The sequence below is a fragment of the Truncatella angustata genome (assembly GCF_020726525.1).
Source record: "Truncatella angustata strain MPI-SDFR-AT-0073 chromosome Unknown BKA67scaffold_8, whole genome shotgun sequence".
In the NCBI taxonomy this organism is placed as follows: domain Eukaryota; kingdom Fungi; phylum Ascomycota; class Sordariomycetes; order Amphisphaeriales; family Sporocadaceae; genus Truncatella; species Truncatella angustata.
The window spans coordinates 2,798,018-2,819,180 of NW_025763388.1; the positions used below are offsets into that span (position 1 = coordinate 2,798,018).

General features: G+C 50.0%; 9 protein-coding genes across 9 annotated transcripts; 4 read left to right on the plus strand and 5 right to left on the minus strand.

The window, feature by feature from the left end:
* Positions 1-131: 131 nt before the first annotated feature.
* Positions 132-2,186, minus strand: BKA67DRAFT_409355 (GPI transamidase component PIG-T). The gene is made up of 2 exons (XM_046096738.1): positions 1,310-2,186; positions 132-1,245 (listed from the first exon to the last, which is right to left on the minus strand). The coding sequence occupies exons 1-2, from the start codon at positions 2,061-2,063 to the stop codon at positions 152-154; spliced, it is 1,848 nt and encodes a 615-aa protein (XP_045954682.1). The 5' UTR covers positions 2,064-2,186; the 3' UTR covers positions 132-151.
* A 573-nt stretch (positions 2,187-2,759) lies between these two features.
* Positions 2,760-3,626, plus strand: BKA67DRAFT_662891 (uncharacterized protein; the record flags this gene model as incomplete). Its single annotated transcript, XM_046108089.1, has 1 exon — positions 2,760-3,626. The coding sequence occupies one exon, from the start codon at positions 2,760-2,762 to the stop codon at positions 3,624-3,626; it is 867 nt and encodes a 288-aa protein (XP_045954683.1).
* Positions 3,627-4,408: 782 nt separating this feature from the next.
* On the minus strand, positions 4,409-4,729 carry BKA67DRAFT_662892 (uncharacterized protein; the record flags this gene model as incomplete). Its single annotated transcript, XM_046108090.1, has 2 exons — positions 4,409-4,485; positions 4,570-4,729. The coding sequence occupies 2 exons, from the start codon at positions 4,727-4,729 to the stop codon at positions 4,409-4,411; spliced, it is 237 nt and encodes a 78-aa protein (XP_045954684.1).
* Positions 4,730-9,117: 4,388 nt separating this feature from the next.
* On the plus strand, positions 9,118-10,033 carry BKA67DRAFT_579747 (uncharacterized protein). Its single transcript, XM_046103789.1, has one exon. The coding sequence runs from the start codon at positions 9,511-9,513 to the stop codon at positions 9,835-9,837; it is 327 nt and encodes a 108-aa protein (XP_045954685.1). The 5' UTR covers positions 9,118-9,510; the 3' UTR covers positions 9,838-10,033.
* Positions 10,034-12,275: 2,242 nt separating this feature from the next.
* BKA67DRAFT_539989 (acyl-CoA N-acyltransferase) lies at positions 12,276-13,034 on the plus strand (the record flags this gene model as incomplete). Its single annotated transcript, XM_046100715.1, has 1 exon — positions 12,276-13,034. The coding sequence occupies one exon, from the start codon at positions 12,276-12,278 to the stop codon at positions 13,032-13,034; it is 759 nt and encodes a 252-aa protein (XP_045954686.1).
* A 265-nt stretch (positions 13,035-13,299) lies between these two features.
* BKA67DRAFT_662894 (major facilitator superfamily domain-containing protein) lies at positions 13,300-14,949 on the minus strand (the record flags this gene model as incomplete). Its single annotated transcript, XM_046108091.1, has 2 exons — positions 13,300-14,225; positions 14,277-14,949. The coding sequence occupies 2 exons, from the start codon at positions 14,947-14,949 to the stop codon at positions 13,300-13,302; spliced, it is 1,599 nt and encodes a 532-aa protein (XP_045954687.1).
* A 379-nt stretch (positions 14,950-15,328) lies between these two features.
* On the minus strand, positions 15,329-16,396 carry BKA67DRAFT_523593 (uncharacterized protein; the record flags this gene model as incomplete). The annotated part of the gene is made up of 1 exon (XM_046098488.1): positions 15,329-16,396. One exon carries the CDS (start codon positions 16,394-16,396, stop codon positions 15,329-15,331), a length of 1,068 nt encoding a protein of 355 aa, XP_045954688.1.
* Positions 16,397-17,175: 779 nt separating this feature from the next.
* On the plus strand, positions 17,176-18,933 carry BKA67DRAFT_662896 (uncharacterized protein; the record flags this gene model as incomplete). Its single annotated transcript, XM_046108092.1, has 2 exons — positions 17,176-17,724; positions 17,794-18,933. The coding sequence occupies 2 exons, from the start codon at positions 17,176-17,178 to the stop codon at positions 18,931-18,933; spliced, it is 1,689 nt and encodes a 562-aa protein (XP_045954689.1).
* A 325-nt stretch (positions 18,934-19,258) lies between these two features.
* On the minus strand, positions 19,259-19,780 carry BKA67DRAFT_539993 (uncharacterized protein; the record flags this gene model as incomplete). Its single annotated transcript, XM_046100716.1, has 1 exon — positions 19,259-19,780. The coding sequence occupies one exon, from the start codon at positions 19,778-19,780 to the stop codon at positions 19,259-19,261; it is 522 nt and encodes a 173-aa protein (XP_045954690.1).
* Positions 19,781-21,163: the final 1,383 nt, after the last annotated feature.

The following is a 21,163-nucleotide window of genomic DNA, read 5'->3' on the forward strand; positions in this document are numbered from 1 at the left end:
TCCAGGACGACTGCGCTGCAAATGTTCCAGCAAGCCTCGCATTCTCATGTCGCTGAAAAGGGTCCCACAATGATGGACGAGAGAAAAGAATTTGGCTTGCAAAGATTGTAATATTTGATATTAATTTCTTTTCAAGTTGGTATAAGGTTATTTAGTCTACCTTGCCTTCGGCCTTTTCCTGCGCTAGAGGCGCCAGGGCACCCTTGGTTTCTGTCTTCTTCAGCTTTGACTTGAATCTTCCAACGGCCTCCTGAATTTTCCTCCTTAGCTTGACGAGAGTAACTTCGGGGCCCTCATCTCCACCTATGAATCTCCTCACGAGAATATTGTACAGGCCTCCAAAAGCCAGAGCGATACACGTGCTGGTGAAGATGATGACGTTGTATGGCATGGAGAAATCGGGTGTGGGTAAGTTGAGCAACAAGCTTGTGGTCCTCAAGTTACTCGTCTTGCCAAAAGGCGGGATGATGGTAATGATGGCGGCAGCGACATCGAATCCTCTATTGGCATCTGGCGGGTACTCGGTGTATCGTAGAATGGCCTGCTCAAAGTCGTAGGTCATAAACACGGTACTGGCTGGTGGGATGCGCATCCGGAGCTCAAGCTGAGTACCTCTCTCACGGTCCAAGAAAGGCCGATAGTAGATCTCCTGGATGACGTCGTTCTCCTGTACCAATGCTTTCCCCTTGTCTGAACCGGTCTTGTGAGAGATGCGAGCTTGTAAAGTGTGTAGATAGATGCGCATGAACCATGGTAGACTCTCCATGTACACGAACTCAACCTCGGTGTCAGGGCTAGGGTTTGTGAGAATGGTCTGAACACCGCCCCGCTGCTGGCCATGACCCATGAAGCTTCTCTCGGCATATAATAATGGGCGATCGGGTTTGAGATATTCGTCCGCATCGGTCTTGGCGTTGTCGCCCTCGTGGGACATTTGTGGGAGTACCATGTCGAAGTCATCCTCGGGGTGAACCAGGAAACATCTTTCAGTGTCTTTGAGCTTCAACTCGGTGACTCCAGCGGAAGTGAAGACATCTCGACTGTGAGGGGCTTGGATGCAGATGGGGGGGATTGTGGAATCTGCCAAGGGACAGGAGCCTTTCATGGATCTGCCAAAAAGCTCGGAGAGGGTCCAATCCTGGGGCGAAAGCGTCTCTATGGGAAAACAAGTATCACCGCTGTGGTACTCCTTGGTGGTGTTGCACTTGAGTTCATGGCCGGGTGGGGGCCGGGGGATAGGATTGCCTGGGAAGAAAGGTTAGTATCACTGTAGCAGCAAGGGACCGGGGGTTTGAAGAGTATGACATGCCCTTGGGTCGTTTAGCTCTCTGAATGTCGAAAACCATGTCAATGGTCTGCTCAATCTCCAATACACACTCTCCACCAGCAGGACAAACAGGTCGGACATCGATGGCCATGCTCTGCCAGGAGGCATCAAAGAGTTTGTGACCATCGAGCAGAGTAGAGATGCCGGCCTTGCCCTTACAAGGCAGGAGCTTGAGGAAAGGGGTCAGGTTCTCGGTGCAGACAACTTCTCTGGGCAAGACACCGTGGAGCAGGTGGGTGTTGGCCAGGGTGGCATTTGGATGGTCTCCGTCGGGGCGGAAGGACATGAGGGGTCGTGTGGTCCTCGTGGAGTCGATGAAGTTGAGGGAGGCGCAGAACAGACCGGAGAGCGCGTTGGTCAACGTCAACCACTTGTGATCGGCCTCGTCGTGAGTCTCGGCCTCCAACCAGGCCCAGAGCTCGACGCCGGTGCCTCCCTCCTTGGTGCCGTCCCAGGGCCGTGCTCCCCACGTCTCTGCATCCCACCGTCCCAAGCTGAATCTCAGGTGTAGCTCTCTCGTGCCGGCATGCTGTAGAATCTGCCCTAGCGAGCGTGGGAAATAGCGAAAGTTGTGGGCCTCGAATTGGGCGACGGTGGTGTTGGACTTGAAATTGAAGCTGGCGAGCAGGGAGTTCTGGGGCAGGGGCTTCAAGACCAGCTGCTCGTGGTAATCGGATGAGGCGAGGGCGAGTACAGCAGAGAAAAGAAGAGCCGAGAAAGAGCTAATGAGTTGCATCTTATCGGGTTATACGACGGTCCATCTGGACTTGACGTTGACCTTGACTTGGGAGCCGGGGCAGAAAAGAAGAGGGCTGTCAGATAAATATCGGGGAGTTGACAGATGGGTGACTTATCTACATGCCACTGAAATTGGGAGTTCAGCCAAGCCAGCATAGTTCCAGCGCAGTGACGCACTAAAAGCTAGGTTAGGACAATGTGAACTCAAATGTGAACGCGACCCTCCCCCCGGTAGCACCACATGCGCTACGCTAATTGGCCCCCCTCCCCGCAAAAGAAGCTTCCAAGGCACTAGCCGCAGGCTGCAGGCCTCTCTCAAGTCAACTTTAGTGGTACATAAGTTAGCTCCTCTCGCTGTGGATTTGGATTGGATCAGGGTTGCACTGCGTTGCATTTCCAGCCTTGCCTCTTCCCCTTCACAATTGTTCCCCATGTTCAACTTCCAAAAGAATTTCACTCTTCCCATCGCATCACTCCAACACTTCCCACCGCCACAACCACATCACCAATTCCGCCCACAGCTTGTGACCCGGCACCCAGCGACACAACACAATTCGTCCTTTCGAAACAATCGCAACACGGGACTTGGCCTCGACTCGCAATTCCGCAATCTCCTCATACGAGCAAGCCGGCCTATGAAAGTTTAGTATCCAGATACCACAAGTGTCCTCGGTGGGCCTCCACTCAGTACAACATGGCCGCAGAACAGCGGAAGCTCCTCGAGCAATTGATGGGCAATCCCATCTCATCCCGTGCCTCCCAACTCTCTCTCACGGATCCCAAAGTCTGCCGCTCCTACATTGTAGGCACATGTCCTCACGATCTCTTCACAAACACCAAGCAAGATCTTGGCCCCTGCCCCAAGGTGCACAACGAGGGCCTCAAGACCGAGTACGAGAACCTGCCCCCCGCCCAAAAACAGCGACACAACTTCGAATGGGACTACATGCGCGACTTGCAAAAATACATCGACGAGTGCAACCGCCGCATCGACTCGGCACAGAGACGTCTCGAGAAGACACCCGACGAGATCCGACAGACCAATGTCCTGCTCAAGTCCATCGCCGACCTGTCCGAGACCGTCAACATCGGCCTGTCCGAGATTCACGTCTTGGGCGACTTGGGCGAGGTGTCACGCGCCTACGAGGAGTTCTACAAGGTTCGGCTGGCCCTGTCCCAGAAGGCTGAGCGCGAACGCGAGCTCAAGGCACTGAGCGACACTTCTGGTCCCTCAGGCCACCAGAAGTTGCAAGTATGCGATGTGTGTGGTGCTTACTTGTCGCGACTGGACAACGACAGGCGTCTGGCCGATCACTTTTACGGAAAAATGCACCTGGGGTACGCTCAGATGCGACGCACCTTCGACGCTTTCCCCAAGGAAATGCGAGGTACCAGACCGCCGCGCGGCCCAAGCGGTATGGACGATGGTCCTCGTGGAGGAGGGGATGACGATTTCAGAGGCCCAAGAGGTCCCAGAAGAGGCGGTGGTTATGGTGGCGGTGGTGGTGGTGGCGGCGGCGGCGGCGGACGTGGTGGAAGGGGTTTCAGGGGCGGATGGTAAAATATCAGTCGGACGAGGACAAAAAGCCGAGCAATTGCAGGACGCAGGAACTAAAGGATTGCAGCCCACGGGGAGTGAAGCGAACATCGCATAGACGAGCGAACCAGCCAACATATCTGGGACGATCAGGCTGGATCCAAGAATTAAACAACGCCGCGTCCTGGCAGTCAAAAGGCCTCCCACCGCGGTTTAAAAGAGCTGAGCTAAAAGCCATAGTAAGTCTTTCGCGTTTTACAACGACGCCGCATCAGACTGATGGAAGTCAGCATACCGACGAGGCAAGATAATCATCATATGCCCTTGGTTGACATGCTCAGCAAATCAACTTTCTACAGACTGGCTGGTTCCTTAAGTTACCTTCAGACATAATTTTCAAGCGCAACCGGCCGTGGATCTCGGCACTACATTCTCACGAACAATAGTCGCTGTTACAAGACATTCCGAATCATAATCATATTAACAACAAATTCTTCAAGTCTGAATTTCTCATGCTGCCTCGTTGGCTGCCTTCCTGACAGCCTTTTGCTCGTTTCTCTCATCTCGCCATTCAGATTCCTTCCTGTCAGAAAAACCGATATCATGCCTTGTATTCTTTAGGGGCAGCCCTCAGGAAGAAAACACACATTGCATATGACAGAGCTCAAACTGTTGTCAAACCCAGCGGGGAGGGTGTCATGTGTACCGTTAAGGGCAATACCCCCAGCACTCGCGTCACAGTCCGGATTACTATTTACCCGCCGCGTCAGATTTGAAATGCAGAGGTCAAACTTGGACCGTGCTACTCACTTATAGAAAGTGCAGATGTTCGACCCGATGACGAGGGAGCTGGCGTTGTCGTTCCACTCACCGGGGAGGTTGGCTAGTTTGAAAAGTTAATCCATGTCGTCCCCAGATCTTACATCCCCACATGGGCCTGGTTGTTGACGGGGAAAGGAGATCTTACAGCACACGTTGGGTACGACCTGGAAGTCGAGGCAATCGCCCTGGTTCGGATCGTTGCAGACGAGCAGCAACTGGATGTCCTGGCGTGGAGTTACGGCTGGTGCGGCGCGGGAAAGGCCAAGGAGCACGGCTGCGATAGCGATGGACTTCATGCTGAACATGTTGAGTAACTTCAAATTCTAATTTGTTTGGAAGCGAAATCGATTGCGAAGGGCTCTGGTGCGTTGTAATGACTTTTATACCCGCTTGTTGCGACTGTGATGCACCTTCAACATCAAGACTCAGCCTTTTGGCGCATCACAACCATTTTATACCCTATCACTAGATTTCCGATCGGTCCTAGTGAATCATGAGACCCTGCAATACCGTATACCTCGTGTTCATCTGAGTTCTCTCCAAGCTCGATCGCAAAAAAAAAATTTGTGTGAACAACGTTTTCTGTAACCCCCGAGCATACCGTGGGTGAGACACGGGACATCAACCCGGCTCGACTTGTCCACACTTTACTCCTCGCGCCGAGTCAATTAGCGCAAGCATCTACAATAAACTTCCAGGCCGGGCCCCGAATCGTCTGACATCAGATTAGTCAAATGTGTTCGATCCTCTCGGTGTTTCTGTTATGGTCCACCTACCCCAGACCAAGCGCTTATTTGCAAGTTCCGGGGGTGGGGTGGAAAGGCTCTAAAGTCCTATGGCTGCTTACCCCCGTTCGCATTATACAACTCTATACAGCAAAGTCGAGAAGCCGCGGCGCTACTTGCTTGGAGTGGTAAGAAACAGTTCCGATTGATGGCTCTACTTCGCGCCAAGTGCGGAGTGGGCTTTCTTATATGATATCGCGAGGCAGATGTACCTGTATATTGACTATGCGGCTTTTACGCCTCGACGTTTGTTGCTTTCAAGGCAATGTTCTTGCTCGCATAATATTGATGGGCATCGACGAAGGCTTAGGTTGCTGGTCATGGGCTGAGAGATGACACCTCCTGGTCCGTCACCCTTTTCTCCTGTCATGCAGGAACCGAGATCTTCACTGGACTCTCGGACATGGACTATGAAAGAAACTGACATGGCGCACAATGGCGCAGCATAGCCCTCTCGGGGTCGTTTGAGATTCGAGAATGAATCATCTAGGACATCTTGTCACCATCTAGCTGACCGGGTCACGACGACTCATGTGTCGAGTATTCGTCAAGATCAGCTGAGCGGCGTTTTCACGAAAGATGAGGCGGCTGACTAGAAAAAGAGCTCTCGACGATGAATAGATGTGTGGCTTTTTGTGGTTAATCACACGGTATGGCTGTGCATTACTGGTAGTCTTTTTCTTTTCTTCTGCCTCGCTTTTTCGGCTTTTTCGAAGTCTTCCTGAGAAGATGAGCTAGCGAGGAACCAGGACTTCAAACATCAAGAACCAAACGACGAAAATAAGTGGCACGGGGCCCAACCCGGCTGAAGTCTGCCCTCGTGACTGATCTTCGGGCATCCCGGCCCTTCGGCGGAGCGAGTGTTCTGTGGGATGGGCAGCGGGACTTACATTGACCATTTCAAGCCATACTCCAGGTCTCACAAGTATTGTGGGAAAAGAAAAAATACAGTATCGCATGATCGTTCCATCAATGAAGAGATCGGGAACTATAAGGGCGACATTCTTTTCTAGGATGACTCGGCCAATGCTGGATATCACCTTGTGCCGCTTTCCAGTGCGCCATCTATGGTATTGAAGTGACGACCGTGACTGGCCCAAGAGTAAAAATTTGTGACGGGGGTAATATGTGCGTTGCCAAAGTCTCATGACTCTTGATTGTCCAAGGTTTTTATCATGTGGAATATCAGTTGGTCTGACCCTTGGTATCCGAATAGACCAAGTCTCTGGCCAAGTAAATATCGCATTGTTCTACAACTCTTTCCCACTTCCATTCTTGTTGTTCTCCTTACGTTTTCATAAAGCGCTGATCGTCAAGCCCTTATTCTCGCCGTCCGGCCTTCGTCCCCCTCTCGACCTGTGCGTCATCATCAGAGCTGACAAGTGCTTAATGGCGGGCCTCTTGTAGGAAGCAAATCTTCACAGAGACTGCGATACCAAACCTGGAACTCGCTAATGTTGAATCATACCCCAAGAGAATTAGGTAAAGTTAAGACCTTCGGGTGCGCATGATTCCTGCTTCTGACGCACTAAGGTATATTCAATGGACTGTATTCTGTAGTACCACGTCCAGAGAGGCCTTTGCCATCGCAGGAAGCCTGAGTTTAATGAGTTTACGCATGTTGTAAATTTCATCTTCGTACCACACCTACAAGTTCGAGACGAAAATTCAAGCCAATGAGGCAAATCCTGTGTTGAGTAGAATCGTACCCATCGAAGAATTAAGTCGAGTTAGTCAATTCTAGAGTTTGCAGGGGGATATTAGTCGCACCCAAATATAATAGGTATAGGCTGCTAATTGACACAAGAACTGTCCACCCGGACATCCTAGCCGTATGCGAAGAGAGTTTGTCCTAACCAAGTTATTACGGCCGTCACTATTAATTCAGGAAGGATGTAAACAGTGGATAGGACCGTAACACGTACAAATAAGAGTGAAGGCAAACCCAATCACTGCACAACAGATGGCGATTCTGTGCCCAAGGACAGAGATTAACCGAAGAAAGGAGACCCCAAATGAGGCATTGGCAACAGCCGTTACAACCATATCATGTGTTTGTACTGGGGTGCAGTCTTGATTTGCCTCGACTCTGTTCTCCGGGTCGAGGGGTGTCAATGTCTCGTGCATACACATACTGGATATCCACTTGTATGAGAGAACGATAGGCTATGATGACGACCAAGTGTGGAAAACACCATCAGGCGCTAATTCGGGACCTGGCATATCGCTTACAAAGGAGAGAACGAATAAATGATTATGCAGCCCGTGAGCTGAAACAAAATGATCCTGAAGTATAAACTCGAAGCCGGAGAAAGACAATTACGACTGCTGTGTGACTCCGCAAGACCACCAATGGCTCTAAGACCAGAATCGTTCGGAGCGACCATGATGAGCTTCAATGAGCGGCAGCGGCAAGAAGATCAAATCATCGTGTTGAGTCGTGTGACTAAAGCAGGTTTTTATTTGATCATCAAAGGTGATTCGTCTGAAAGTCTATTTGATTGACCTCTATCCTTGGCAGGGTCTACCTGCAGGTTGATGGCATCGAATGCGTGGTAATAGAAATAGTGATGATGGACGGGGACTGTGGCAGTCCTTCCGACTAAGCTGAACCAACGGCTACAAAAGCTCGGCCCGAGATCCGCGGGTAGCATGCCCGAAAACAAACAACACCAACTTTGACCGCATGGAAATTATATTGAAGTCATCTTGTGGGGGGCAGCCGGTATGCTGGATACTAAGGTTAGTCTAGTCTAGTGTGAAGTTAGCAGACAAATCCTAACATGGTATGGGCCCCAGTATTACTCCACCACCTCAAAGGCCTGGCATACTGTACGCATGCTGTAAATGTTTCCATACTGGGTACAATTATCAACTCTTCATAATCGCCTTGTGTGATATGGGAAATAGGCAGCGGTGGTATCGGGACAAATACCAATATAATGTCATTCCTAACGACTTGTTTCTATACTGAAATCTAACGACGCCTGGATGAGTGTGGTTGAACATCGCTCTGAACAGCGTTGTGATACCGGACCATTCGACCCGTCACTCGTCTGAAATGGTATAGGTTGTCTCCACAACGCAAGCGAACTCTTGACAAGAACCAAGAGCACGGTCCATTAACAGCATGGTTTCCAGCAACTTGGTCGGGCTATCTAGCGAGCCACCCACTATAATGTTAGTATCATGTAATGGCAGTCGTGTTGCCAATGAAAAAGAACATCCATTGACTGAAATATGTGGTTTGACCCACCTCGTTCTACTTGCGTACTGTACAAGGGAAATGCAGATTGTGCGCCCACGTGACTTGTGTCCCGATAGTGCATGTTGGTTCAATTGCTCACGGATCATGAAAGTTTGGTGTTTTTTTTTAGAGCCAAAGAGTTGGAAGGTAGAACGCTAAATGGCACACAGGCTTCGCAGAACAACCAGCGTTACGTTGCGTGGTTGCAATAGGCCAATAAGCCTTCGCCCGAGACTATAGGAATCTGTTGTACAGTAAGTTCTCGTCTTGAGGTTTGGCCAGTCTGCTGTCACCACACCTAACAATACCACCAACTTGCACACACCTCAGACGCCAAGACATGCAGCAGCGGCTGGGGGCAACGGCGCCAGGCAACTTGTGTGTCTCTGATTCCCCAGACTGCTTGAATGATTGTATACGTGCATTACATATTCACCATTGACTGACCATGTCTACTTTTGCTTCGAAGGCCACACTGCCAGTTAGCTTTTGCAAGAGGTGCGGAATTCACCATGGCCTTTCTTGGCAGCAACACAACTGGGCCTAGCGAGTCTTCCTCTACGTGGAAGCTCGTTTCGACTCTCTTGGTCCTCTTTCTGGCATATATAATGGGATCGTGTTATCGCTTGAGCCAAGTTCCAGAGCCGCTGTGCCAAACGCGGTCAAGAATATAATTGCGGCAGGTTACCGCTTTTATGGTTTTCTCCCCTGGAATGAGGAGTTCTTCTCAATTGCAACCGCTTCTGCAGTCCTTCCCACCATAGCACGAGTGGCTCAAGGTTGACCATTCAGTGATATGTTACCAAAGGCTACGGATCCCGCTGGGCCTCGGAAAGTTTCGTAGGGCAAGTTATAGTCATCATAATATCCGCGGATTGCAACGAAGGCTGATTTCTCCGTGCCTTTGACACAGTAAAAAAGTTATCGGAGATCGATACAAGCAAGCTGCTGACGATCGAAAGGACTTGGTTGGTATGTTTATGAAGTCGGGTGTCACGAAAGACGCAGCCGTGAACTAATCACTGGTATCGGTGGAGGTAGATTGTTGTACTTGATGGACGGTAACGCGAACATGCTGACCACTGCCGCAAATAGAATTGCAGGTACAGATTCGGTCGCAACCACTGTTCAGAGGATAATTATTTGCTTGATGTTAGATCTCAGTGCTTACAGGATCTTAACGACCGAACTAGACGATGCCATGGGTAAAGGTTCGATAAATTCACCAGTCCAGAGCTCAGAAGCTAAACAGTTGCCATACCTACAAGCCGTTGTCCGGGAAAGCATGCGTATTTATCCTGGTGGTACGCCGTTATCGCTTAAGCAAGTGCCTGCTGGAGGCTACAAAGTTGCAAGTTGGAACCTTCTGGCTGGCACTTAAGTTGGAGTGGACGTCTGGGGAGCGCTTTATGATTGAATGTATGACTGTCAGTTCGGCTACGGCAGATACCAGTACTGAGAAAGGGAGCTTATCTTCATAGAACTGAACAAATCCCTTCTGGAATTAAGTTGCGCTGCCAAACCTACTCGGTTGGAGTTCTAAAACTGCCGCAGCTCCTGAGCCGCTTCGGGTTGCTGTGGTCAACCCGGTACGCCCTGCAAAGAGCAAGAACGCCGGGTTCTATTTAATGAATGAGTCCAATGCGGTTGTTACTGCGAGGGCCGCATGAAAGCTGTCTCAGGGGTGGATCCGACAGATAACCTGCGGCAAGCAGCAACAATACGATTTCCGCTTTCCAAGAAGACTAGATCATGCAACAACAGCACAACGGCAGTGTCCAGAATACTTACTTCTGCAGACGCTGTGCTGGCAAGTGTTCGATGAGCCTGTGTTTTCACGATTTTTCGTGAGTGGCGCAGAAAATCTTGACAGTCTCAACTAGCTTGATAACCAGTCCCGTCGTATCATCCCCGATTGTAAGCACGCATGCACAGTGGGAATGCACCTCCTCGACGGAGTTTCGGCAAATGGGGTATACTTTCGGACCAATGGAGAGCTTGAATCTGCGCTCCTTTGAGGTCGTGCTGCGAATAGCATTTGCCGTAACTAGTATGTGCGCTAGGAAGCTGGGAAGTATCTTCGTTCATGGCGAGATGCCTGCTAGGTTAGATGATATGATCAAGACGACGATCAGTTCAACATCCAACCGGTTTTATGAGATTCTATTTAACACAATGCAACTCGGTACGGTACCTTGTGTCAGTCTAAAAGAGTTTCACAGGACCTTGGAAGTTGGAAATTGTAAAGATAACTTGGCATATGAGGCATTGAAATTGGTGTGCATTTGCAGTGTAATAAGATCGTCAGTGTGTTGTCCTTCTTCGGACTCGGCCGCGGGTTAGCTACCTAGGCCCTGGAAGGATGAATACTTTGTAGAATTAACTAATCGCTCAAGTTCCGCAATGTTGCAGCATTGGTTCCATGTTCTGGTGGGTCAATGAGAAACTTCTCTGCACTCGAAATTCGCGGTGAAGAAGTGCCCTTGCTCATTCCCATCCCCTGAATGGCAACCTGTGGTGAAAAGCACCATCAGATCATGCCCTCTAGTCCCCAGACCAGTTGCGCATGCACCATTGTTATGTATGAAATTGAGCTATTGCCAATCCTAAACTCAGTTTCGATAGTGTCTTCGCTTAGGCTGTAAAACTCGAGCCGCCGCTAAACGGGACGGTCCGAAGGACGCTGTCAGCCACCACCACCTCCAGGTCAAAGACGAGACTCTGCAAGCCCCCGTATGACCACATCGGTCCGGCGCATTTCGGGACTGTCAAATGTGCATATGTAATATGTATACCCAACAACATCATCGTGGCCTGAGCTGCTGTACCCTATGGAACCGGGCCTTTTCACATGCCGTGTAAGTTCTTGCGCGACAAGTGTCATCGTCCTCGGCACAAAACATGTCTTCGCACGAGCGAGACGCGAAAGCGGGGTGTCAAAAGACAAATGTCATTTGGGATGCCCCAGATTAACAAGAAGACTTTGCGCCCGAAGCTTTTGCGGACCTGTACTACTATAGTACAATATGTACAGTCTGGAGACGCCAGACGCAACGAGGTTGACCGAGAAGGCCTGTGTGAAAATCAGATGCGAGACGAAAGGGAAGCGGAGTGGTTTCTCTGCACGAACGACGCGTCAATCCCTGCCACTGCCCGCGGCGGAACAGTCATCCCAGCTAGTTGACGACTCGCAGTGGAGATCTATGCGCAACCGTTACACTTGTTACATCCTAGGCGATCCATTGGAACGGTAGTTTAAGTGCCAAGCGAAGCGAAGTCGTGCTGCAGATTGGGCGGATATTTCTCTTCCCAATGACCGGCGTATATGAAACATGACACCCGAACCAGGGCTTTCAAATGTGCCCTGCCCCTATCCACTCCAAGAGAGCTTCATTAAGCGCGGGCGACATCCGTTCTTCTCAACCCGAGGTTTGGAATTGCTATGGGGTACAGTCCCTGCTCTTTGAGCTATGCTAGTAACAGGACCCTTGGACGCGACGATCAGTGCACCAATTGGAAGCTTTCCCGGCCGCCGGCATGGGCGAACAACGCAACGGCGGACACCACTGATGCCTCTGGGTCGTCGAATGTTACGTCCGATGGAACTTTGTAAAACACCAGACTTTGACGACATCCGAGAACCACCTTGCCGGCCGTTGTTACTGGTCAAAAGTTATCGAACAAATATCGCATTTCCGCCAGTCAACGTGGTGTTAATGAGTTCCTTCTATCTCTCATTTCATCATACTGAACTTCGTATTTGTTTTTATTCAACTACAACAACAACAACTTTCAACTCTAATGGCTTCAGCGTGCGTCATGGCCATCTCAGAAAAACCTTTACAACCGCTCGAGGTTAAATACGAGCATGAGGATTACGAAAAGTTGGGCATTATGCCCTGGTTCAACTACCTCATAAATCTGCCCGAGAGGCCCTTGCCGAGCAACACGGACAGGCCACAAATCAAGACTGAGAGACTCCTCGTTCGGCCGTTCCTACCATCCGATGCGGAGGCGTTCCACTCGCTGCGATCGGTCGCGGCCATACAAACCCACTCGACGACGAGGGGTCGTACTGATCACGACATTCAAGAATCGCGAGACAACATCGAGAAGTTCCAGTCGGAAGACCAACATCATTGGTACTTTGGAGCCTTCCTCCAATCGACCGGAGAACTCATTGGCGAGGGTGGGCTACCAGACCTGGACGGTTGGCGGTCGGGAAGACCAGAAGGGGAGATTTTGATCAAGCCTGGATATCAGAGACAAGGTTATGGCACAGAGCTGTGGAAAGCCGTCACGGAAACATATTGGGAATTGCCAAGAGAGAAAAGGCGATACCAACTCTGCCCCGCATTCGTATCAGCGGAAAAAGAGCCGGGTGACGAAGTGGCAGATGCCATCGGATTCGTATGGGAAGATACCAACACCGCCGCAAGAAGATTCTTTGGGAAGTTGCTCGGCCAAGCCAGCTTGGAGGCTGCGGGCTTTTTTGTGGACTATGATAGGCGCGAGGGCAGGGAAGGAAACTTGGTAAGGTGGGAAGGAACACTCGCTGGTAATCCCCGGGGCGAATAATGTTTTCCCAGGAAAAGATCATGCTATGCTTGCACTACTCCAAGCATCGGAATGATGATACTGTCGCACATAGCATCTGTCACCAAAAGTCATCTGAGATCTGGCAATTGGCAGTTGGGAACAGATCTCTCGGGGAAAAAACACACGACCCTCTTGCATTGATTCGAACTTAGCGCGCATAATTGTTTTTCTTCCATGCATTTACAGCAAATGCAATCTGCTAGTCCAGGATGAGTTACCTAATATGATAATCTATCAACTTCATTCATACAGACTGATCTGTGGCATATGGACTCTTTTTTCTTATCTTGGGACCCAGTTTCCAAAACAGGAGCGGCGCCGGCGCGAGGATAACCGCGACACATCCGAGCCACGTCATAGTCCAATGAACACCAATGCCTTCATACATTGGCCGGGTGGCCAAAATCATCCCACCAGCGATGAAGTATCGCGCCATCGTGATGCTAGCCAGTGCTATGGCTGAATGGTCACCATAACTGTCCACGATGTACTCGTAGCTTGAGACATATATCGCGGTCAGCACCATGCCGAACAAGAAGCAGGCACCAATACCACTCCATTCTGAAATGGTGCTGTAGTTGGTCCAGCCAAGCCAGAACAGGGCCACAGGCAATAGGGGGCCTGCTATTATTGCGGGCCAAAGCCTGAACTCTGGCGCGATCTTTGCGCGATGAACATGCTCGGTCTTGCTACGTGCCGAGCTGTATAAACCAGGGGCGCCAAGCGTAAAGACAGTAGCCCCAGCTGCCACAGCAGCAAAATGTGACCCTTCGATGCCACTAGTCTCGTTGTATGGCTGCTTGAAGACATAGTCAAAGCCAGAGAGGAAGCTGAATAGTAGAACGTAGAGAAGGATCAGATAGCCCCCCAACACACTGATAACTGGTTCAAGGAACAAGAATTTGGCGGGCATGGGCAAGACCTCCTTCATCTTCCTGAAGAAAGCGGAGTTCTCAGCATGCTTAGATGCGTAACGGTCGTCTCCCGTAACACGGCGAAGATGCCTGGCTTTCCAGTCAAGCAAGACAGGGAGATAGGTCTCTGGCAAGAAGAAGAGCGCCACCAAGAAACCAAAGGCGGATATGATCAGGGTCACCCATTCAGTCCACCTCCAGCCAAGACTAGGATTCTGGACTATCCAGCCACCCGCTATGGGTGCAATCACAGGTGCTAAAAAAGAGGATGAGCGAATGTTATGTGTTTAATAACAAAATTACTGACACGCAATATTTGCCCAAGCAATGACTGGAAACACGAAAGCCCGTTTGACTGGCCGAAACTGGTCTCGCACACTGGAGCCATTGATGCTCAGTGTTGCACTTGAAAACAAGCCCACAAAGTATCGACAGACGACCAAGCCGCCAAATGTCGGCGTTAATGCGCATCCTAAAACAAAGAAGAGATAGCAAAATGTCGAAATAAGATACACCGGATTTCGCCCAACAGTTTCAGATAAAGGGCCAGCAAACATGGACCCAGAACCGATACCGAAAGTGTACATGGCCGTTGTCAAGTTCGCGGCGACCTTGCTGACCCCAAACTGTTGCGTTATGGCCGTATTCGCGATGGACTCTGCGGCTCCTGCCCAACCTTGGACGAAGATCAGAAGGCACAGTATGGCAACATTCTTGATCCGCGCTGATAAGGGCCAATTGCGTGGATCGAGGGGATCCTCATCACCAACTGTATCGACCCAGGCTTTGTCGTTTTTACCACCGCATGGCTTTGGATCGCTAGATTCTGCATCAGTTGACCTAGCCTGGTCATTCTGGACCGAATCTTGAGATTTGGCGCTGTGTTGCGTGGCAGAGGGCGTCTTTGCCTGTTCAGATCCCCGAGAGAACTCCTTGTTTACATCCTTGCCGATCTGGCGATATTGCTTGATAGACCACATCTGAAAGAGGACAAGGGAGAACCTCAGAGTTCGTCTTACATAAGAAGAGCCTCGAAACCATTCTTCAACTTCTTATAATTATTATTCCATATCCTCGTTCCGTCCTTCCTTGGAAAGTGGCCACGCGACCAATTTCCAAATTCGGCGTCGTTGTGTCGTCATTTCTGCCAAGACTTTTGACCAAGGCATTATTTAGAAGAAGCAGAAGCGAGACCAATGGCTTGTAAAGCCACCCGGCGCTAATGTCAGCACTTCCCTGCGCTTTTCCCAACACCCGACCGGCAGGGACTGAAGCCATCGTCCAGTTTCATGCTCAAGAAACATTACATTTGCGATGCGCTGCAGCCAAATTGCTGTCAAGGACAGCATCTCATCTACTTCACAGTAAATAAGTCTCTAATTCCACGGTGGTACTGTTTTCCATAGCTTCCTTGATAGCCTGACAGGCGATCAGAGCAGCAAGACCAGCTTGCGCAGTGCAGCTGGGGTCTTCTTCGCCGCGGACAACTTTACAGAAATGATTTATTTGCAACTCGAAGGGCACGCCTTGTGATACTTTGGCACGCTCTGTCACTAACTCTGAGTTCCATGATTTTTCCGCCTCTTTATAGGACCAAACCGACATATCCGGCACGCTCAGTGATGCTTCACTACCAAATATGCGATAGAAGTCTTGTCCACTTTGGGGTATCGTGGGATTTTCTCCCGTGCCAGCCTCAAAGTTCCACGGCGAAGGTACATTATCGCATACGAAGAAACTTCCGATAACAGCTGACCGAAAGCGCAAGATGATTGCGGCACCTTCCTCAGCTTCGAAATCTCTTTGTGAGGCAACTTTCTCGGCATGGACTGAGACGATAGGACCGAAGAGGTAATGCAGGATATCAACCTCATGGACCATGTTGATCAGCACAACGCCCCCAGTCTGGCCTCTCCTCCATTCAGTGGGTGGGTCAAAGTACTGAGGAGGTTTGTATAGTGCCCATAGACCGTTTACACCTATGACCCTCCCAAGTGTACCAGCGGCCACGATCTGTTTTGCAGCAATCACGTACGGGTTGAAACGACGATGGTGTCCTACCAAGACCTTGACTTTGGCCGCATCGAGGTATCGAAGAAGCTCTTTGCCAGTCGCTATATCAGCGCTTATGGGCTTTTCAACCAGGACATGTACTCCGGCAGCCGATAGTTCCCTGGTCAGAGCAACATGAGTATGATTCGGCGTGCATATGATTGCAGCCTCAGGAGCATGTGACGACTGTAGTAAATCGGCGACGGATTGAAAATGGGCAACGCCAAACGAAGCAGCAGTCTGTGTTCCGGTCTCGGCAGGGTCGACAAAGGCAACAAGCTCGGCCTTCTCGCATTTGATAACCGCTTGTGCATGCCGTGGTCCAATGAGGCCAGCGCCAATGATGGCGATTCGTACTTTGGTGGACGGCTCCATGATCAAGTTGAGAGAGTATTGCGGGAAGATCACGTTGAGAGTTGTTATGGAACCTTACTCCTCATGGATGGCATATATGTGATCGGTCAGGCGGGTTAGTATCGGTTTACTGCACACCCCACGAAATCGAAAGACTTGGATGTGGCCTCCATACTCCGTACTTAGTTGAGAATGAGATGACTTGGAGTTCTTAGACAACGCCAACGAATTCATGGGACTAATTTAGTGTCTATCCTCCACGTTTTCTCCGCAGTGGTTGGCGGGGCTCCTCAGTGTCAAGGATAAATACTTAACCACTTCATCTCCCAATTGGGCCAAGCCAAAGTCATCCAAGTACAGTAGTGGCGTGGCGGGATGTGGAGGATGGATTTACGTCTAAAAAGGCCATAGAAAGAGCTACCGGTACGCTTGATGACAATAGTCGTTCAGCGGTTGTTATGATTGTTGTTATTGTCGCATGCAGGCTGAAAATTCATATCATCCCGGCAAGATAAACGCATGAGGTGCAAGTCAAAGTGATTTGTGTACCTGAGGTGTGATTGATCCCAGAACCCGGGGGAAATACACAACTCCGTGGACAGACACAGGCGAGCATCCACATTGATTAACAGCCCGTGGAGAATTGTCTCGGCCAGTCCCCACCTGTCGCATTGCCCACTCAGCCACTACTCCGTCCAACGCCAACCTCAGCTCAACTTCACGTCTGGACAAAGTGAGATAATCATCTCACACATCCACTATAATCGGCCGTAGTCGTAGTCGTAGTCGGGGTTCCAGCCATGGATGCGCTCAGGTCCAACTTGCCGGGCTACTATACGCCTCAGCAGTATACACCAGTCCCATTACCCACGTATCCGGCGCCTAACTTTTCTGCCCCTTCTCCATATCCAAGACATCACGCCATCCAGACTCCCAGCCATCTTCAACACCATCAATACGATCAAAGTCATTTAGCCCACCCCCAGCTTTCGCCTCAGGTCGTCAGCCAAGCTCAAGCCCCCGTACACATTGGCGCCCCCGTACAAGCTGCCCAGGACATACCTGGAGAGAGTCATGCCGACGACGAGAATAACAACAATGCCTCCAACAAGAAGTCCAAGGGCGGTCCTGCACCCAAGGGCTTTGGCCGGACCTCAGCAGTATATCGCATCGACGACATGGGTGTGAAGAGACGCGTCAATGCCGAGGACTTCCGGGCTGAGGTAGAAGAGCGCACGCGAAATGGCGAGAGTTGTGAACAAATAGCCGACGCCCTTATAGCCCAGGGAGCTCAAGTCACATCCAAGAGCGTCAGCCGATGGCGAATTCTATGGGGATTTCGAAAGAGGGTATGTGTGATCCCGACCCTAATCATGTGTCTTCAACCAAGCACCTTACTGACTGAACAATACCCCCAGGCCGTCCGAAAGCAGTCGAAGCCACCAAAAGCGAAGGAGGAGCGCATGAATAAGAAGCAGATATGGCAGTCAAAATACAAGGCAGACATCACCCGCATGACCCAACAAGGCCTCGAGGCAGAAGAGATCGCCCGGATCATGACTATCCGCGGAATGCAGCTCAAGAAAGGATCGAGCACCATCACTCGTCTACAGACTGTGTGGAAGCTTCGTGGCACCGAAGAGTCCCGCATCAAGAACAAGCGATATCTGTCAAGGCGCAAAGCTCGACAGCAACAACTGGACGAGTTCAACAATTATGCCCGGGAGCTTGGCCTGGATGATCCCGAAGAATGGGTCAGGAGGAAGATGGAGGAACCAGCTGTCAAGAACATGCGCCGCGACGCCGCCTTTGAGATGATGGGTGATGCTGCACCGGAGCCTAGGGAGCCCAAAGCCAAGGCAACCCCAAGCCGCCCGCAGACAAGGAGGGCAGCAAGTAGCTTCGCTCTCGACGCCCAAGTATCAGCAACGGATGCGATGCAGGATGCAACAGGCTATGAAGATGAGAGTAGCGACGATGAAGACCTGACAGTAAATCCGACTCCCGCAGCAAGAACCCTGCAATCTGATCATACCCCTGTCGACACCGAGCTCAAACAAGATTTGGTCGACAGTGACAGCGACTGCAGTGGCGAAGATGCAGAATATCAACCTATGGAAGGTGTGAATCCATGTGATAGCTACGACTTGCGTGATGATGCAGGCCATGGATATCCGCCCTTATCAGAACAGGACGACGACGATGAGGATGACTTCGAAGATAACAATCAGTCGTTAGATGGCAATGGGCTTCCTATCGAATCTAACACCCACGCGCCTACACTGCACGCCACTGTCGGGTTTACTAACGCAGAGATGGCATATGTCCCACTACCGCCATCCGAGCAGGATAGTATGGAGAAATTGATCGGCGTGGCTGATAGCTGTATTGCTGCTGCACAACTAGTAAAGGATCTTTGGCTGGCAAAATGCTACGGTCAACCTGGACCTCGCAGTCTGACTGGCTTGCCACCTTCGATCCGGGATATCGAGCTGGCTCGTCATAGGCTTAAAGAAGCCGCCCATGCGGCTGTCAATGTCTTGCAGTACCCGGCTTGAGAATCACAGTTGCAGGCACATGTTTCGCCAGCGTATTGCCCCTCAGTATCCTCATCCACATCTCAGCATCTTGCTTGACCTGTGTATTCATGTTATCTTTTTGATTTGACAAGGTGCATTGCTTCTTCGATTTAGATACCCTTTTGGCGAGTCAGTTCTCGGCCTTAATTCTGGTTCTTTTTTCCATGCAGTCTTTGCGAAGGATCGGTTGCTACCACAAAATGAAATAGTGAGATAGGTTGTATTCGTAATGCAAGTCATGTCTTTAGCATTCATTGTATTGATATTATTTGTGCCTAGACTACCATATATTATGTTGTCGCTTTCAAGAGTTTATACGATTTGTGCGAGCGTCAATATTCGCCTTCCGCTTCTCGCCATCATTTATTGTTGCAATGCCCTCGATTGTATCAAAACATACGACCTTGGCAGCCATCCCAATCTTCCCAAATATTCCCGGAAGATGGAACGATACAACAGGACGTGAGAAGTGCACCGTGGGGTTCCTGCCCGTGATAAGGCCCCGGTCCTGCGCTACCATGTGAGTGGAGAGCGATGACCTGCTCGGGCTGCCAGGGATCATTTGCACCGGATCCAGTATCGAGACGAGTCGACGGATTGTTAAAGTCGTTCTCACAGTCGCTCTCACAGTCGCTCTCACAGTCGCTCTCACATTCGCCAGACCAGCGACACGGCTGCCATCGATGATGTCGCTTGTTTCCTTGGTGAGACTGCCTATGGGCTTTACCCATCTTAGATAAGCGAGCACAGGACCTTTTCTTATTTCCCCTAGTGATTGTCTTGCGTTGGCGCCCGAGACTTTGTTTGCCCCTGTTTCTGTATACATGGTTGCAATAGCACGCACTTACGAACAATAGAATCTCAACATTTTCTGAATTTTTGGAATTATGCCCCACCCTCCAGATTACTACTATCTGGTCCATAGTTAGTATCGGGCCCCTAAAGCCAAAATGACAGATCGGCAGACGCATGTCTAGCCGTCACGACGGACCACCCTCAATCGTTAGGGCTAATCCTATGAGACCAGACCTTCATAGCTTCCCTGCTTCATTCAAATTTTCTTTGCAGGTTGAAGCCTCTCGTGCTCTCTACATGCACTCGGATAATTCATGAGAATCATGTTGGGCACCCATCGAGTGTCGTGATGTGAGTTCCTTCTTGCCAACGATAATTATATATAGCTTTTATATAAGGTCACGTGTTAATAATTCGGTTATTAGTCTAAACTATATTTTGTACGTTTAAGTAATAATAATGAATAAAGCTTATTTCATCAAAAAAATTAAAAGAAGTGAACCCGTTATAAATTATTAAATAAAGGAGACCGCCGGAGCTACCATATTATTTATATCCGGGCGCATATAATTTCTCGTACAAAGTTTTAGAAGTCATCCACTTACCGGTTTCAATACTTAGAACGTCGCGTAATATATTAGGTATGTGTGTATTAATAGCTTAATATTAGGGAAGTGTGCTGACCATCTCTAAGGCGCGTCTGTTACCCGTGGAAAGCCAGTGAGACTACGCAAGTAAAATTAAGATGGAATCTCCTATAACAGCCCCGGGGGGAGAGCATCGAGGACGCTTACAATCGCTATAGGTGGTAGGCGGAGGCACTCACTCTCGGGCCGGAATTTAAGAGATGATAGGTTGTCCTCTAGAGTGTGATCATTGAGATTCACACGATTTTGAGTTAAATCGTGAAGTCGGTGCGCTAATGATTGCTCTTTCATCTTTAATATCTTGTCACATTTTAAGAGAGGTTGTAAGCTGAGAGGATTTGCGACAGACTCTACTTCACAAGGTTCGGCGCACTGGCATACGTGAAATTATGTCAAGGTGTAACAAACCAAGTCATTGACCACGTAATGTATTCTTTACCCCAGGTAACCTCGACCAGATAAACGGCCGTCGGTCCACTTCGTCTTAAGGCCAAGGTCGAGATGTTACTCATTAAATCAATTTGCACCGCTCAGCGCCCTTGCTCCTTGTGGGCCCGACTGTTGAACGCCTCACATGCATCGATGTGGACAGACTTGATGTGATTGACGTAGATTACAAAGCTGTACACGTCTGAGAGTGGATACCTGCCCAGAAAGCTTTATGACTTATAATCAGCATGGTAACTCCAAACTTATCAAGTTTCACTTTGACTTTACGCAGAAGCAGAACATTCGTCCTAACTCTTTTCCATGATTCCTAAGGTGAA

What these genes read in the sequence shown, in the direction of transcription:
- BKA67DRAFT_579747 (XM_046103789.1), top strand. Translation starts at nt 9,511, where the DNA reads ATGGACGGTAACGCGAACATGCTGACCACTGCCGCAAATAGAATTGCA.
- BKA67DRAFT_409355 (XM_046096738.1), bottom strand. Translation starts at nt 2,063, where the DNA reads ATGCAACTCATTAGCTCTTTCTCGGCTCTTCTTTTCTCTGCTGTACTC. An exon ending in GAGAGCTAAACGACCCAAGG is followed by an intron (nt 1,246 to 1,309) that starts GCATGTCATACT and finishes CTTTCTTCCCAG; the next exon opens with GCAATCCTATCCCCCGGCCC.